Source organism: Dromiciops gliroides, chromosome 4, assembly GCF_019393635.1.
Source record: "Dromiciops gliroides isolate mDroGli1 chromosome 4, mDroGli1.pri, whole genome shotgun sequence".
Taxonomy (NCBI): Eukaryota; Metazoa; Chordata; class Mammalia; order Microbiotheria; family Microbiotheriidae; genus Dromiciops; species Dromiciops gliroides.
Window position 1 is genome coordinate 226,382,255 of NC_057864.1, and position 18,663 is coordinate 226,400,917.

General features: G+C 36.5%; 1 protein-coding gene across 1 annotated transcript in view; it reads left to right on the forward strand.

Moving 5' to 3' along the window:
• The window catches only part of MYOCD (myocardin), a 58,986-nt gene that overhangs the window by 34,252 nt on the left and 6,071 nt on the right, over positions 1 to 18,663 (forward strand). Inside the window, exons 5-7 of the mRNA XM_043963711.1 lie at positions 9,818 to 10,065; positions 11,756 to 11,906; positions 14,996 to 15,937. Of these exons, the coding sequence (XP_043819646.1) occupies positions 9,818 to 10,065; positions 11,756 to 11,906; positions 14,996 to 15,937 (1,341 nt within the window). The remainder of the gene's footprint in view (positions 1 to 9,817; positions 10,066 to 11,755; positions 11,907 to 14,995; positions 15,938 to 18,663) is intronic.

The following is an 18,663-nucleotide window of genomic DNA, read 5'->3' on the forward strand; positions in this document are numbered from 1 at the left end:
TTCTGAGATAAATTTCTCCTGTGCCCACATTCAGTCCATTGAATAGCACCCAGGACTCTCTGTCAAAAGCGAACGTACAGTATAGTTGGAAAGTAAACCGTAGGTCCATATGAACTTGCTAAGCAATACAACTGACTCTCCATTACTGCAGATAGCTAGGTTCACCATGGGATGAGGGTAGTTGAGGTGAGAGTAGTTGTGCTCAGTTCATCAACAAATTTTTATTGAACATCTATTATGTTTGGGACACTATTCTAGGTGCTGTTTTGTGGAGTGCAAAGAGCAGAGTAAATAGAAATATCAGACAAGATACTTGTCCTCAAAGAGACAGGAGATTCCAATTTTTTTCAAAATTAAAATCTAAAAGGGGAAATAAAATAACACAAAATTAACTTACAATAATGATTGTTGCCTCACAACCATCGAGCTGCAACAAAAATTGGATGATTTTATACTTTCTAAAAATGAAAGTTAATCCTTTCTGGTAACAATTTCCCTTGGTCCTGAGATAGCATATAATCACAAGGAAAGAGTACAGAAAAGTACAGGTATCATATTAGCTACTAAATCTAAAAAAGTCTGCATTATTGGATATTGGAGTTAGCAAAACTATGGGATGGCAGAGTAACAGTATTGACTATATCCAGTAAAATGATTACCATGGCTAGTTCCTAAAAATACTTAAATTCATTTCAATGTAACCAACTTGCTAAATGCTTATGAGTGATACAAATAGTACAAGTAGAAGAGGAAAAGATTACTGTTACATAAAGTGGTCAAGGAAGATGTCAATACAATTCAGTGTTCCTCTAGTCAAAGAGGCTGAACAATTGATCAGGAGAGGGGAAAGGGAGTTATTAACTGCTGCTCTTCCACTTTGATAGTATTTATAGATAGCATTTAAAAACAAAAACAAAAAAGAACAAGGAAACCCAGAGACTCTGAGTTGGTATTTAAGGCTGGTCTATCATATTGTAGTCACTGAGTTCTGTGGATTTGAACCTGGGAGGAAAGGAGAACAAAAATGCCATATGGCAGAGCTGTACAGCTCTGAGGGGATAGTATTCCTAGCTGGCTTTCACTAGGAAAGCCTAATGTTTTCCAGATGTATGTGTGACTGTCACTATCCTGAACGCAAATTTAATCCATCAATTCAGTTGCCACAAATAGTTAAATAACTTTTTTAAAATTATGAACTTAATCATTAACAAAACTAATAAAATAAACATAAATCTTAACCCACAAATCTTTAGACTTTGAAAAAGCAGATAGAGGCAGCTAGGTGGCTCAGTGGATAAACCACCGGCCTCAGATTCAGGAGGGCCTGAGTTCAAATCTGGCCTCAGACACTTGACATTTACTAGCTGTGTGACACTGGGAAAGTCACTTAACCCTCATTTGCCTGCAGAGAGAGAGAGAGAGAGAGAGAGAGAGAGAGAGAGAGAGAGAGAGAGAGAGAACCAAATTAATTAAGGACAACAAAAATCAAAGAAAATGTTTTTGTTCTGGGGACCCTTCCAAAACCATTGAGTTCCATCAATTTTGGACCCATTTTCATTGTTCTCTCATCTCTTCTCCTCTTCTCTCCTTTCCTTTCTTTTCTCTCTATTCCCCTTTTCTATCCTTTCTCCATTCTCCTTTCTTTTCATGAATATGTATATAATTTTGATAGTGCTGATTTTGCTATTCATTACCATGTAAAAATCTTTGCACCTTTCCTAATGTGTTCCATATTTATCATTTTGTGGTACCACAATATTCCAGGATATTAATAGGCCATATTAACCTCTCTGAGTCTCTAGCAACTCTCTTAAGTTTGTAAATTATAAAAATGTCATGATCTCATAGACAAAGAATTATCACACTGTTAAAAATCATAGGTTCTCAACATGACATAATATGCAAGAATTTGTTCAATTGCAATTAAACTGTAGTTTAATTGCTAGATGGTTTGTGTTAGCCCTGCTGGACCTCAGTTCCCTCATTTGTAAAACAAAGGGATTATGCTAGGTAGCCTCCAAATTCTCTTCCAGCTCCAGATCTATAGTGCTATAATTTATGCTACACATATAGGTCATTTCTAGTTTATCTGCTTGCCATTATAGCTAGGTGATGACATAGTACATAGGGCTTGGAGTCAGGAAAACTCATCTTCCTGAGTTCAAATCTGGTCTCAGACATGTACAAGCTGTATGGACTTAGGGAAGTCATTTAACCCTGTTTTCCTCAGTTTTCTCTTTTGTAAAATGAGTTTGAAAAGGAAATGACAAACCACTTCAGTATCTGCCAAGAAAGTGCCAAATGGGGTCACAAAGAATAGGACTGAAACAACTGAACAACAGCAAAGTAGCTATGAATATTTTTGTGAAAATAAGTCCTTTTACTAACCTTGTCCATCCCTTGCTCCTCTAATTCTAATGATGCTACATTTCCTATCTCTCTGTAATTAATTGGGAGCTTACCTTGGTATATCCTTGTGTGATGTTGCTCTATACAAAAATATATACATACATATATATGTGTGTGTGTGTGTGTGTGTGTGTGTGTGTGTGTATGCTATATATGTGTGTATATATGTGGAATAGTAATAGTATAGTGGGGTCAAATAGTACACAAAATTTAGAAACTTTGGGGGTATAGTTCCAAAATTCATGGCGCTACCAAAAGTGAACTAGTGTATGTGTTTTCCTTCAGCCATTCCAATATTTGTTCTTTTCTTTTGTAATCTTTGGGTGTGAGATAAAACCTCAAAGTTTATTTAAAATTTTGTTGATTTTTGAGTCATTTCAGCTGTGTATGACTCTTTATGACCCCATTTGGGGTTTTCTTGGCCAAGATACTGGAATGGTTTGCCATTTCTCTTAGAGGGATGCTTTGCTTTTTGTTTTTTTGTTTGTTTGGGGAGGAGGGGAGTTGTATTTATGGCCTGTTCAATTTCTTTTTCTAATATTGGGCTGTTTGAATAGTCTTTATTTTTGTTAATCTGGCTATTTCTGTGTTTAATATGTATTCATCTATTTCCTCTAAGTTATGTTTTCTTCCCTTCTCCTTTTCTTAGCTTCCCCTTCCCTTCCCTGTACGCTTTTCCTCTTCATTTTCCTTTTCCTCTTCCTCTTCCTATTCTTTCCTTTCCTTTCCTCATGACCAATATGGGATTTTGTTTTGCATGATTATACAAGTTATATATGTGTAATTTAAGATTCTAAATGTGGATTCTAATCTGTTCCCCCAGTTTTGGGGGAAACTGACTAAAATCACTGATAAAACAAGTTTAGGTTTTTAAGGGTTTATTGGAAAATAGAAAGAAAAAGATTGAGAACAGAATTCCAACAGCCTGGCATTCCTATCTTTCCTCAAATTTCCTGTGAAGTCTTCTGCCGCCGCCACCATCCAGTCAGGAACCCAAAAAGCCCAAGAGCTCTCCGCGCAGGCTCCCTCTCCTCCTTCCTGTCTCCTCCCAGAAAATAGGAGGCTCCTCAAGTTGATTGTCTGGTAGCCTTGATAGACAGCACCCATGAGCAAACGTCATTTCCTGATGCCAAGGAAAAGCCACAATGTCTCTGAGGCATTTCCTCATGGTAGAGCTTTCCCACAGCAAGTCTCCAGTAGGTGGCATCATTCCAATCATTACATATACAAGATAAATAAGAAATGGCAAGAAGAGGGAAAGTACTAGAATTAAGAGGGGTTAGAGATGGCTTCCTGTAGAAGGTGGGATTTTAGTTATGACTTAAAGGGAAGCCAAGGAAGTCAGTAGTAGGAGAGGAGGAGGAGAGTGTTCCAGGCATGGGGGGCACCCAGAGAAAATGTCGATAGCCAAGAGATGGAATGTCTTGTTCATGGAATAGCCAGAAGGCCAGTGCCACTGGTCTGAAGAATATGTGTTCAGGGAATAAGATATAAGAAAACTTGGAAAGGATTTTGGACACCAAACAGAGCATTTTGTATTTGCTCCTCAAAGCAACAGGAAGTGACTGGCATTTTTTGATTAGAGGGGGTTATGCGACCATTTTATTCTCACAACAAACCTGTGAGGTTTTAACTCTGGGGCAAGTTTCCCTTGACTCCTGTTTTTGCATTTTAAAGTTTTTAAAGTTTCTAATCAGTTCTGACATTTTCATAAGAAATGCTTGGAAGTTTTCTATTTCATTAAAGGTCCAGCTCTCACCCACCCGCAACCTCCTTCCATAATCACATTATATTCAATTTTGTCAGATAAGTTATTCTTGATTGTAAGACTTTATCTTTTACTTTTTCAATGATCATATTACAAGTTCTCTTCTTTATCAAGACAAATATAAACTCTTGTATGATGCTGACTATCTCCTTGTTTCTTGAACTATTTCTCTTTAGGTGCTTGCTGAATTTTTTTCTTTGACCTAGACACTCTGGATTTTTTATTTTTAATTTTGGAGTTTCAGAAAGTGACAAGTGGATCTTTTTTCTATTTTCACTTTGCCCTCTGGTTCTAATAGATCTGGACAGCTTATATTTATTATTTTTTGAAATATTATATTCCATTTTGTTTTTTATTATTTTCAAGTAGTTTGATGATACTTAAACCCTCGTTGGCATGATTTATAGATCAATTTTTGTTGGTAGGTATCTTCTTTCTTCTTCACTATTTTGATTTTTTAAAAAAGTATTGTTTATTTCATGACAGATAGCTAGGTATCATAGTGGATAGAATGCAGGCCTGGAGTCAAGAAGACTCTTCTTTGTGAGTTCAAATCTGGTCTCAGACATTTACTAGTTGTGTGACCTGGGCAAGTCACTTAACTCTCTTTGACTTAGTTCCTCATCTGTAAAATGAAATGAAGAAGGAAATGGAAAAACACTCCAGTATCTTCGCCAAGAGAACTCCAAATGGAATCATGAAGAGTCAGACATGACTGAAATGACTGAACAACAACAATATTGTTTCATGGAGTTATTATTTTCTATTTGGCTAATTTCATGTGTAAGGTTCATACCATCTTTCCTAAGCTATTAATTCTCATTCTCATTCTTTCTTCTCTAGCTATTATTTCCTTTAATATTATATTTTGTGTCTCTTCTTTCATTTCTTCCAGTTAATTTTGTAGTCCCTGTGGCCAGGGCATTCTTTTCTCTGAAGTTCTGCTTGGATTTGCTGGGGAGTTACTCTTTCCTTCTGGGTTTATCTCTTGGACTTCTCTCAATCCAAGGTAGTTCTTCATTGTATTCCCTTCTGTTTATTCATATACCTAGCCTCAGTTTCTGGGTTGGGGACTTTGTGTTTGGAGATATTCTGTTCCCTTCCATACTCTTGAATGGCATGAGTAGGCTTTGCTTTGTCCTTTATATAGTTGCAATGACTAAGCCCCACCTTTTATAGAAATTACTGGGTTTGAACTCTGTCTTAATTACTTTATTTGACTTTTGGTCTTGGAGTCTTCTTTTTTTCTTTCTCTTTGCACAATCTTGAACTCAGAGTTGATTTTATCCCTTGGTGTGAGTGACCCTGACAAACCCTCACCAAGTATTATTGATTGTTCTGGTAGGATGCTTCCTACAAGACCCCCATTGATTTGCTTCCCAAGTGCTGCCTTGGCCCTGTTTCCTAATGTGGCTCTTCTGTGGTTAGACAATAGCTGCTCAATCTGTTTCTTCCTGTGATTCAGGATAGGCTTTCTGGATTCTAGGTTGCACAGAAGCTGCCTGAATGTTGAGTCAATTTGCCTTGATCTCCCCAATTAATATTCTTCCTTTTATTAAAGTTTGCTCTTTATTTCGCTCTTAAAAGATTATGCAGTATGATTCAAAAAATGTAGATAGATGCCATTGGAATTAGTAAGGTGGATGAATTTTATCTAGAGTTATATATTTTTCATGTAAACAAACATAGGGCATTCTTTTTCTGTGTTTGTGTCTGTTTTTGTTTGTTTGTTTTGTTCTTTATGGGGCAATGAGGGTTAAATGACTTGCCTAGGGTCACACAGCTAGTATCAAGTGTCTGAGGCCAGATTTGAACTCAGGTCCTCCTGAATCTAGGACTGGTGCTTTATTCACTGTGCCACCTAGCTGCCCCAACATAAGGCATTCTTAAAGCATCTCCTAGAACCACTCAAATATTCATTTGGATCTGTGATCTCACTGAAATGGCTATTTCCTCCAGTAATGTCAATTGCTATACATCCTAAGCATACTGTGCAACTCTTGTTACATATGTAATTCCATTATAGGTACTAGAGTTAATAGCTCTAGCAGGCACTAGAACTAGTGGAGCTTCAGTTGGGCATTAAAGGATAATGTATAAAGTATAATGTAGTAGAGAGGACATTTTAGTTTGGAACAATGATGCCAGTAAGGGTACAAAGGTAGACATGGGCATATCCTAAAGTGAAGATCTAAGATTGGTAAGTCAGGATAGGTCATTGTGTTGATCAAATTGTCCTCTAGGTTCTGTTCATTTCACTCTCAATATGTTCATAAAAGTCTTTCTATGTACCATTCACCATTTCTTACAGTAAAATGATATTCCATTGCCCTCATATATGTGTTTAGCCATTCCCCAACTGATAGACATCTCCTCGTTTTCAGTTGTTGTTGTTGTCATTGATGTTGTTTTACCACAAAAAGAACTACTATAAACATATTTGTGCATGTGTATCCTTTCCCAAAATCTTTGATCTGTGATATTGCTGGGTCAAAAGGGAAAATACCAAAATGCTTTCCAAAATGGCTGGAGAGAGGTAGAAAGTTTTGACAAAGCTACCATTCTTCTATGCCCACAAGGAAAATTTTTCTCCACTGTCTCATGTGAATAGGGTTGATTGTTAGAAGCATTTGAATAGCAAAGATTCATTTATTTGAAGATAGAGATTGGACTAACTCTATTAATTTAGTTATACTCAAAATTGTCTGAGCACTGAAAGGTCTTGTGGATTTTCCAGAGATGTGCAGCCAATGTATTTCAGAGGAAAGACAAAAACCCATATGGTAGATCTCTATCTACCATACCACATCTGCCTCTTATTCAAAGAACATGAAGAAAAATACCCTTTCTATACTCCCTATCTCAAATATGTATTTGTTCCTGAATTCAGTAGGACAATAATTCTCATTCCCAACCCAGTCTATGTATTTATCATCTGGAGCAGAGTTAGAGAGGAATAGGACAGAACTGGGAGCTACAACATGACAAAAATTCTCCTAAAAGTTAATTCCTTGAAACTCCCCCATTGGGACAATCATGGGGAAAAAATAAGATGCTTCATCTTCAGGTTAGTCCTCTAATGGGTTGACTGTTAAGAGAGGTCAATGGAATTCCTCTCCTGACTACAATCTAGATTTCCTTTACCATGCCCCAGAAATCTCTTTATCCTGAAAGCTCACTTTCTCCAACCTGGGAATTCACATATTGGAAATATCCTCTGCCACCTGCTACTTCTCTCTCTAATTGGATGGCTCCTCATAGGACCTCCATTTAATTAATGTGTCTAGTCTGGTGGTGTCTTATCACTCAGCAGGCTGCACTTTGGACTTTTTCAACTATTCCCCCAATCCTTTACAAGGTAGTAAAGTGGATGAAGCACAGGGCCTGAAATTAGGAAGTTTGTTTTTGTTGTTTAGTCATTTTTCAGTTGTGTTCAACACTTTGTGATTCCTTTTCCTTCTCTGGCTCATTTTATAGATGAGGAAACTGATACAAACAGGGTTAAATGATTTGCCCAGAGTCAACACAGCTATCATGTGTCTGAGATCAGATTTGAACTTAGGTCTCCCTAACTACAGACCTGCTGTCGAATCTAGCCTTTGACACTTATTAACTGGGTGACCCTTGGCAAGTCATTTCACTTCTATTTTCCTCAGTTTCTTCATCTGTTAAATGGAGATAATAGCAGCTACCACCCAGAGTTATTGTGAGGATCAAATAAGATAATTTTAAAGCACTTAGCACAGCTCCTGGCACATAGTAAGTATTATATAAATGTTAGCTAACATTATTGTTTATTGTATTTATTCCTAGGTACCTTTGTTTCCCCTCTCCTTCCCTTCTCCTTTTATTTCCTTCCTCTCTCTCTCTCTCTCTCTCTCTCTCTCTCTCTCTCTCTCTCTCTCCTTCTCTAGCCCTTTTCTCCTTCCTCCTCTTCTTTTAAAGCTTCCTTTTATGTATTTTCTTCTTTGCCTTCCCCTATTAAAAAATAAGCTCCTTGAAGGCAAGGACTGTCATTCTTTCTGCTTAAATTTGTATTCCTAGCATTTAGCATAGTGCCTGACTCATAATCCTTGTTGACTGACTGTTGGGTCTGTCATTCTCATAGAATATTAGCATAGAATATTAGAAAGGATCCTGGTAAAAGCTTTGGGTTTAAATCTCATCTCTACTATTTACCAGCTCTGTGATTATGGGAAAAATCATATAAACTACTGTACACTTCAAGTTTTTTTCTTTACCTGTAAAATGAGGGTGATGCTAATATTATTGACTTTATGTTGTTGTGAATAAAATTACTTTGCAAATTTCAAAAATTAACATATATGCATGAGATAATATCATTATTATACTACCTATGAAGTAGACTGGAATTTTCATATCTACTGATTAGGAAAAGTCTTCCCCAGATAGTGCTAGGAAAACATGAACAAAATTACTATCCAACTCTCCTTTTGCTTTACTGAGATTCCCACTACCCTGTTGGCCTTTGTCATTATATCAACAACATTTCTCATTCAATGTACTTTCATAACATTTTTAAATTACCACTTTCAGATTTTTCCTTTACTCTATTTTAGGTTGACTAAATCCTGCTACAGGGATACTTTACCTTACAGTTACCTTATAGACAGTAACATGTACCTAAGTCTCAGTGTAGGTTTCATGTAAAGCCAGCATGATTTAGTAGTGGACTGGCAGTCATAGGCTCCTAGAGCTGGAAGGAACCTCAGAGGTCATCTGACCTAACCCTGTAATTTTTACAAATAAGGAAAATAAAGCTCATGGATTTTAAGTAATTTAACTAAGCTCCCACAGGGGCAACATTTAAACCCAGATCCTCTGACTCAAACCAGTGTTGTTGTTTTTTCCACTGTGCTATATGGACAGGGAAATCTTGCTTCTGATATTTAATGTCCTTGAATCTCTTTTTCTTTTCTTTTCTTTTCTTTTTTTCTTTTTTTTTTTTTGTTGTTGTTGTTGGTGGTGGTGGTGGTGGGGGCAATGAGGGCTAAATGACTTACACGGGGTCACACAGCTAGTGTCAAATGTCTGAGGCCAGATTTGTCCTCCTGAATCCAGGGCCAGTGCTTTATCCACTGAACCATGTAGCTGCCCCTGAATCTCTTTTTCTTTACCTGTAAAGTGGGAATAATAATAGTTACAATACCTGTTTCATAGGGTGTTTTTTTGTTAGCATCTAGTGAAATAATATATGTAAATTATAAAGTTTAAAACATTATAAAAAATGTCAGCTATTATTAAATGGCAAATTCTGGCTATGGTGTGTACATTCTTTGTCATTTAAGTCATAAAAGGTGCTCTTTCTTCCTCTCATCTTTCAGCTTGGGGAGTTACATGCTGACCAGAGCTCTCAACCCATTCCCCACACAATAAGGGACTTTTTTTTGTTTTTGTTTTTAATTGTAGATATTGAGAGTGATGATTCAGTGTGACCCATTCTCAGTAGAAGGACATATCTCCCAAAAGCCATGAGCCCAGTTTATGTTTCTGCATTTTGTTCTTGTAATTCAAGAACATGCTTGCAAAGAGACTTCTCCCATCACATTTTCCATGGCCATCACCTTATTCTCTTGTCTCTCTGCTAATTCTTATGCTGTTTTTCAATCTCCCTTGCAGTCTAAGGCCTTTAGTGACAGCAAGAACCGCCACAAAAAGCCAAAGGACACCAAACCAAAGGTGAAGAAACTGAAATATCACCAGTACATTCCACCTGACCAAAAGGCAGAAAAGTCCCCTCCGCCCATGGACTCTGCCTATGCAAGGCTTCTGCAGCAACAACAGCTTTTCCTACAACTACAAATCCTCAGCCAACAGCAACAGCAACAAAGATTCAGCTACCCAGGGAATCATCAAGGGCACTTAAAGTGAGTCAATTTATGAGGCATGGTTGAAGGCAATGGGTAGTTTATGAATTCATTACAATCTCCCACTTCTATGTCACTTGACTTATTGTCTCTTGCATATCACTTAGCCATTGATTGTATGGTGCCTTTTGTTATTCTGTATCTGGTTATACACCATCTTCTATTGTGTCAGTTTTGTCTTTCCAACTTGATTGTAAGGTCCTTGAGAGGAGACACTATAATATCTGATACCAGGGCACTGAGACCAAACCATGAACTTCAAGGACAGCAGGGGATGTATGTCTGGATAGAAGTGATGATAAGTATAAAAGTGATAGCTTAAGGAAAGCTATACCTCAGGCCAGGAAGTTCTGGGTGTACAGAGATAGCTCATTCCACCAAACCAGTGACCTAGAATGAAACATGCCAGTGTATGTTCCCCTTTGCAAATTTTAACCTTTTTGAGGACAAGGATTATATTTTATTGTCTTCTGTAGCTTGTTGGTTGAGCAATCTGCATTTTGGTCTTCCTCCCCTACAACCCTAATCTATTATGACAATTGTTAAGTCACATGAGCTGACAAGAGAAGTGGTAGTGAATAGAAATTAAAGTTGCATTAAGAAATAAAAGGAAGGAGAAGATTAAGAAGTCAGGAGAAATTTTATTTCTAGACTCCTTTCAAAACAATCAAAACTCTAAAAGATAGGGGGAAAGAAGTTGAATAGGGAAGGGAATACCTTTACTTCAGAAAAGTGTTGACCTTAATGGAACAAATACAACTCTTCTCCAAGAGTTCTGTTAGAAATAAAGGAGCAAATTTATAATACCATCATGCCCAGCTCCAAGAAAAACCAATATGTAAAATATGAACTTATAAAACAAAGAAACTTAGGGCATTACATCACAAATGGATTCTTTCTTTTTTTTTTCTTTTTCTTTTTTCTTTTTTTTTTTTGGCAGGCAATGGGGGTTAAGTGACTTGCCCAGGGTCACACAGCTAGTAAGTGTCAAGTGTCTGAGGTCGGATTTGAACTCAGGTACTCCTGAATCCAGGGATGGTGCTTAACCACTGTGCCATCTAGCTGCCCCCAAATGGATTCTTTCTTAAACAAAAAAGTTACATAATAGAATTTCTTTAAATAACAGGCATTTACATTTAAATTATGGTTTTAATTTTATGAAAGTCAGTTGGTGGCCTGACTTTTCAGAAAACATATATTAGTAAGACAAGGTAACACCTGTATTTGGAGCAAAGAGAGTGATGGGAAACTTCACATGGAAAAGAAAAAAATGTTTCTAATTTCTTTTGATTTGAATTATAGTTTGGGAGAGAAGGAAAAGTTATCTAAGCACTTGACATACTATATTCAAGAGCAGTACAATTGAATGGGTTGACCAACAAATTCAAAACCAGATCTAATTTCAAATTTGGTCATTAGCTCTCTGTAAAATTAAGATAAAATAATTTCTCCCCTGTCCATTATTTCCTATTTCATAAGAGAAAATATACCTAATTCTTGAATAGCAATTCAAGCTTCTAAATTTTTCTCTACTGGATTATGGACAAGCCAGAACCTAAATTGTTAGTGAAGAATCTAAATGAAAACTATGCTGCCTACCTGATTAATTAACCAACAAGCATTTATTAAATACTCACTGTGTGCCAATTAAACTATGCAGTTATCCGAATGTCCCATTATCTATTTTTAGGGAATCCAGTGAAGAGCTGATAAGAAATCCAAACTCATCAGTTTCCATAAGTAATACTCCTTTGTCTCCTGCCAAAACCACTTTTTCTGGACAAACTGGCATTTCCTCTCTCAAGCTGGGTCCTCTTCCATCAAATCTGGATGATCTGAAGGTATAAGTTTTGGTGACTATTAAAAAAAGAAGAAAGATATTATGTGGGCAATACAATAGAAGTCTATCTATGTGTTGTGGCAAAGGAGAGAGGGAATTTTGTCATTATGTAAAATCCCAAGTAATCACCAACCACTTTTTAGAACTCCCTATTCCATACTAACAGTGTGTTATATAATATGAAATAATCGCAGTCAATTCCAAAGTAGAGTAACTCAATTCCTTTCTCTGAGAGAATCTATAAGACAATCTCCAGCCAATACATTTTTAGAGGTAAGGTAGTAAGATTTCATTATTCTAGAAAATTCCCACTGTGGAAACTCCATATTCTGATTTGTCTGCACTTTCCCTCTGTCAATGATTTGCCCATTGTCACAGAGTTAGTATGCTTCAGAAGCAGAACTTGAACCCAGGTCTTCCTGCCTCTGAGGTCAGCACTTATGCCCCTTATGCCCCACTGACTGCTAGAAATCAATGCATAGATTCAATCCCTTTAACCAGAAGTTATATCTGAGGCTAAGCACTGCCACACTCATAATTCTCTACTGGCATTTCACTCACATTTTGGTGGCTACAACCAAAAAATTTTTACAAAAATATCCATTCCTAGTGTCTAGAGGAAGGTGTATTTTGATCTGGTAAGACAGCGCATGGAATAGGGTGTTCTTTCTGGTGCTACATTTTAGGAAGGACATTAATAGACTAGGGTATGTTCAGAATAGGAAAATGGTGAAGATCGTGTGCATGAAATGAGAACATTTAGCCTGGGTTTTCCCTTGGGAAAGGAGAATGGGGAGTGAAAAGAAGACAAATGATACCTATCTTCAAATATTTTGTCATGAAGGAGAGAATTTTGACTTGTTTTGACTAATTGTAGAGAAGAGAACTAAAAGCAATGAGTTCAAGTCACAGAAGGGCCAATTTTGGCTGCATCTAAGAAAAACCTTAATAATCAAAGCCCAGGGAAGTAACTAGTTTCCTATAATTGAATTCTTGAAACAGATGTTTGGCAACTGCTTGTCAGGGACCTTGTAAGGAGCATTGGCCTTTTCAGGTACTGTATGCTCTGAGAACCTTTCAATTTTGATTCTATGATTCTATTTCTCTTACTATAGAGAAATATACTCTTACATGAGAACAAGAAAAGGGATAGGCTTACATTCTATAAATAGGTTGGTTGACTCCTGTAATGAAATTATAAGTAGGGTTCATCTTTTTAACCCTGTTACATATATAGCACATCCTCTGTTGATAAATTATGAGAATCCAAGAGGAAAACAAAAAGAGGCTGAGATTGAGTGCAAGAGTGGGAGACAAATGTTTTGACTTGAACCTAGACTGATATTTGACCCTATAGGGTTTACAAAGAAAATCAGAATACCACTTATAACATGATTATTTAATGATAAAATAATCTCCCAAATGACATTTCTTAGTAAATTTAGCCAGATTATTTCATGCAGAATGGCCTTATCTGATTCAAAAAGTAATTTTTCACTTTTCCACTTTTCCAATTTTCTATTAACATGTTCCATTATAGAATGCAAACTCTCGAGGTTGTTTAATTTTTATCTTTGTGTCCCCAGTTCCTGTGTAACAATAGGCACTTAATAAGTGTCTGCTGACTAATTGTTTGGCCCCAAAAGAAAACTACGATTGATAAAAGTTACGGGGAGACAGATTTCAGTTCAAAACAACATAAAGAACTTCCATTAATTATTAGAACTGTCTAATATGGGATGCCTTAAGATGTAGGAGGTGCCCCATGACTGTGAGAATTCAAGTGAAGACTTGTTAGGAATTCTGTAGAAGGGTTTTATGCTTCAGATAAGAAGTTAAATTAAATAGTCCTCCTAAATCTGAGACGCCATGATTCACCACTCCCGTCTATACCCAAATTACATTGTAGGTTCTGAATATGTGATTTCATTAATAATTGCTCTTTCTACAATAATTTGAAAACCTTAGAGATGAGAGTAGGTGTCAATCTTAATAGTTACTCAGTTCAAGGCATTGTAATCAATATAGATATCTAATTCCCAACCTTGCTTCCTTATGTGACGCTTTGCTTATTGCTACCTACCTTACACATACAGGGATGGCTGTCACGTGCATTCAAATCTAGCCAAGTTGATTTGGAGTGACTCAAAGTGTGACTATATCTGAGTTAGTCATCAAGTGTCATTTTATTTAAAATTTCTCCTCCCTGACCTGAAAAGGTATATAGGTCTAAGCTATCTTTAAGAATGCAATATCACCTATGACCACTAGAGAGCACTCAAAGCCTGATTTCTTCCTTTCAATGGCAGTCACTTTGTCTTTCAATTACTGAAAATCGCATTATCTCCCCTGAACCATCCCAATTTTCCGAATTCATTTCCAATTGGAATAACTAATCAAAAACAAAATTTCTTTAAAACCTCTTGCATTTAAAACATAGTGCTCAGTGTAGGGGATACAAATATATGTAAAAAAGGAAGAAATACTTCCAAGAGACTTGCATTAATATTAATATTTTTAAAGTAATAGGGTTTTTTTGCAGTCACCTTACCTGACCCCCTATTTCCCATGGACTAGTTTCCTCTCTTTCCTGTGAGAAAAATAAATAAACAACTATTATCGGGAAAGGAGGTTTCTCCAGGTAATTAAATAGTATTTGATGAATTGGAGTAAGGCCTTAGAGACATAATGATTAATAAGAGAGGTGTGACACTTTAGCAATCAATGAGGAAATATCTAAGAAAACCTCTAGAACTCAGAATAATAAGATTAAACATGAGAACAAGAAAAAGGATAGGCTTACAATCTATAAAAAGGTTGGTTGACTCCTGTAATGAAGTTATAAGTAGGGTTCATCTTTTTAATCCTGTTACATATACAACACCATTTGCCCCTATACAAACTCACATATATTAACATATATCAAAATGAATAGGGGAAAACTCAATTCAACACATGCCAATTTTTATTATATAATGAGTTTTCCTAGTTAATAATGTAGTTACATTTTCACACTATTAATAACAGATTTTTAATGAGTATAATGAAAAAAAAACAATTTAAACTCTCATAATTCCTTTGTTCTTTTAGGTCTCTGAATTGAGACAACAGCTTCGAATAAGGGGTCTACCTGTATCAGGCACCAAAACAGCTCTCATGAATCGTCTTCGACCCTTCCAGGACTGTCCTGGGAATACAGTGGCAAACTTTAGTGACATAACTACTATCACTTTTCCTGTCAACCCAGCAAATACTCTAGCCAGTTATCAGTCTTCATCTACTAGTGTCCTACCCAATGGGTTCTATCACTTTGGCAGCACCAGCTCCACACCACCCATTTCCCCAGCTTCCTCTGATGTCTCAGTCACTGGCTCTCTACCAGACACATTTAATGATACTTCACCATCATTTGTTCTGCAGCCCTCTCCTGTCCACATTTGTGCAGAGGAGAGCCTAATGAGCAGCCTCAATGGGGGATGCATCCAGTCTGATTTAGATGGGGTTGATTCTGAGAAGGACAAGATGTTAGTAGAGAAGCAAAAGGTGATTAATGAACTTACCATGAAGCTACAGCAAGAGCAAAGACAAGTGGAAGAACTTAGGATGCAACTTCAGAAGCAGAAGAGGAATAATTGTCCAGAGAAGAAACAGTCACAGACACATTTCTTTGGTGTTCCCATCAAGAAGGAAGATACTGGATGCAGTTGTCCTTTTCCATCGAAACAAACATCTGTGAAAATACAAACTAGTTGTTCAGAAAAACAACTAAGTACTTGTGAACCTGCCCAGCTCCTTCCCCCTCTAAACAGTCATTGTGTAGAGTCTATAGGACAGACCAAAGTACTTACTTCTACATTTCTTAGCCCTCAGAATTCTCCCCAACATTCCCCACTTGGAGCTGTAAAAAGTCCACAGTGTATCAGCCGGCCCCCATCACCTAACAACCATTACCTCCTCTCTTCATCTTCTAGCTCCCAAGGAGAGAGGCATACTGGCCTCTCACAAACCCACAGCCAAATGTGTTCAATTCAGGTAAGGAATTTCTGGAGATATATAAAATTCATTAATAATGAACTGCTAAAGAGCTAGAGGTTATAATTTCAGTTTACAGAATAGCTTTGAAAAATGCTGGCCCTACAGACCTTCATAAAAAAGTTTTATGTTTAGCTGGGCTTCCTTAGGAGGGAGTTAATTCAATTTTTCAAGGATTTATTAAGTATCAACTACTTGCTAGTTACTAAGCTAGGTTCTTAGGAAGGTACAAAGCTAAATAAGACATCCACAGTTCCTTCTCAGTGGGAGTATACAATCTAGTGGAGAAATATAACATATAAATTGAGATATTTTCTAATTCTAGGCTAGGATACAAAGGAACATGTAATAATAATAACACTAGCTAGCATTTATGTAATGCCTTAATTTTATGAAATACTTTAAATGTTATCTCATTTGATCCTCACAACCCTGTTAGGTAGGTGCTATTATTACGTAAATTAAAAAAATAAGGAAATAGAGGTTCACAGAGTTAAAGTGACTTTTCCAGGATCACACAGATAGTATGTGGCTGAGCCAAGATTTGAATTCCTGTTTCTAAGTCTAGTTCTCTAACAATTTAACTACACTGCCTCTTTGGTGCCAGCTCTACTCTATGGAGCAACAACATATTTTTCTCTGACAGTCCCTCAAATATTTGAAGATAGCTTTCAAAATATAAAAAGATTGAGTTAAGTACCAAGAAACTAGATTATGGTTCTGTTCTGCCTTGAATTAGCTATATGATCACTTCAGTAAAACAAAATATATGTCCCTTTCTTTGTTAATGACATAGCCACCAACTAGGTTCAGACCCATGTGCTCTTGTCTGAACTATTGCAAAAGCTCAGACTCTAATCTCTCACTGCTCTAAATCATCCTCCTTACAATTGCCAATGGATATTGCTACAGCACAAGTCTTATCATGTCACTCCCTTGCCCAAGAAGCTCTAGTGGTTTGCCATTTCCTCTCAGGTAAACTATTTACTCTTATATTTGGCATTTCAATCCCTTCACATATCTGTACTACCTACTACCTCATAGGACTATGGTTATTAGTGTCTAAACAAATATCATATAGAAAACTTGTTGTAATTATAAAATAAATGAAAATCAGTATTACTGTTGTTATGATAGCTTGTTGGAACTCTTCTTTGGAAATTGCCTTGAGATCCTATGCATATTCTTTTGAATATTTTCACTGAGGGTACATATTTACTTTTTGAAGATGGATTTTATTTTAGGAACTAACCAAACCAATCACTTGGGGATTTTTAGTTAGTTCTTAAAATCAAAACTGTAGATTTAGCCTCCCTGAAAATATTCAAAAGAATGTACCCAGGATTTCAAGGCAATTCACAAAAAATTCCAAGGCAATTCCAAAAAAATAAATGGAACAATATCAGCATTATTAAAATAAATGTATAATCTCCCAAGGTGACTTTTGAAGGACTTTTATTTAGATCTTACTTATATATCAAAATGTCTCTTTGTTTAAAATACAACTTGTCTTATTTCTGTATGGTCATTTTGTTTTAGTGGTTTCCCCATGTCCTTGAACATTCCATCACAGTAACATTGATAAGGTTTTCAACCAACACTATGTAGTTGTTCATTGTAATAGTATGAAACTATTCCAAAGATTATTTTTCAGGAGAAAAACTACTTCATGCATGCTAGATACTATGAGTAATTAAAAGATAAATGAAATATTGTCCCTTCCTTCAAGGACTTTACAGCCTAGGAGTAGGGATAATAAAAGTACAAATGATAAAAGAGTTACAGCATGCTCTTGTGTTTCAGAGAAGAGAGTGAGTATATCAAATGGTTGAGATCCAAATGAGTGAAATGGCTACTAGGAATTCAAAGAATGAGATAAGGAAGAAGATAGGAGGAGCCCAAGCTGTGGCTGATAAGTTAGTTCACCATGTCCAAGCAACTACATTTCAGGGTATCAAAAACATTGGCAGAAGTGTTTTCTAAGCCCCTGTCAGTGATCTTTTTAAGACTGATGTAAATAAAGCCAAATAAAGACAAATAATGTCCTGCTTTAAGGGTGGGGGTAGTGAGTAGAGCCCACAAAGTTTGCTCATTGAACTTAAATTTGGTTTCTGGTAAAATCCTTGAAACATTTACTAAAGGGATTATTATTGAAGTCCAGAAAAGGAAGTAATGACTACAAAAAGCCAACATGGCTTCATTAAGAATGACTTAGGCAATAGTTCTAGGGATATGAGAATGCTGAATAAATATGTTGAATAAACTCCCTTCCCACAGAGGGAGAGAAGCCAATTTTTGTCAGAAAAGAGAACCTCAAATGAAAAATCAGTAGAGACCAATAGCATGGCAGAGAGAACAAATAAGAAGACCACAGCTCAGTAAAGACCTGATATCACAAGAGAAAAGCTATAGTATTGGAGCAGGGGAGGTAGAGTAGCAGTAGCAGCAACACTGGAGAATGAAAATTATTGAAGTAGTAGAGACACTGCCAAAGCTACTTGAGTTGTCCTTGCTACTTAGATTCTTCTGGTACATGTATCCTCTATTAATCTATTTATCCTCTACTTATCTCCATGAGTGTGTCCTCTTACTGTTGGTGTGATAATCTATAGGGTTACATGTAAGTATGTAGTAGAGTATGGGAGTAATTTTACCTGTATTTTATAATGCTATTTACTCAATTGCACTTTGCTTTGCTATGCAATACTAATTTCATTTCTTGCCGT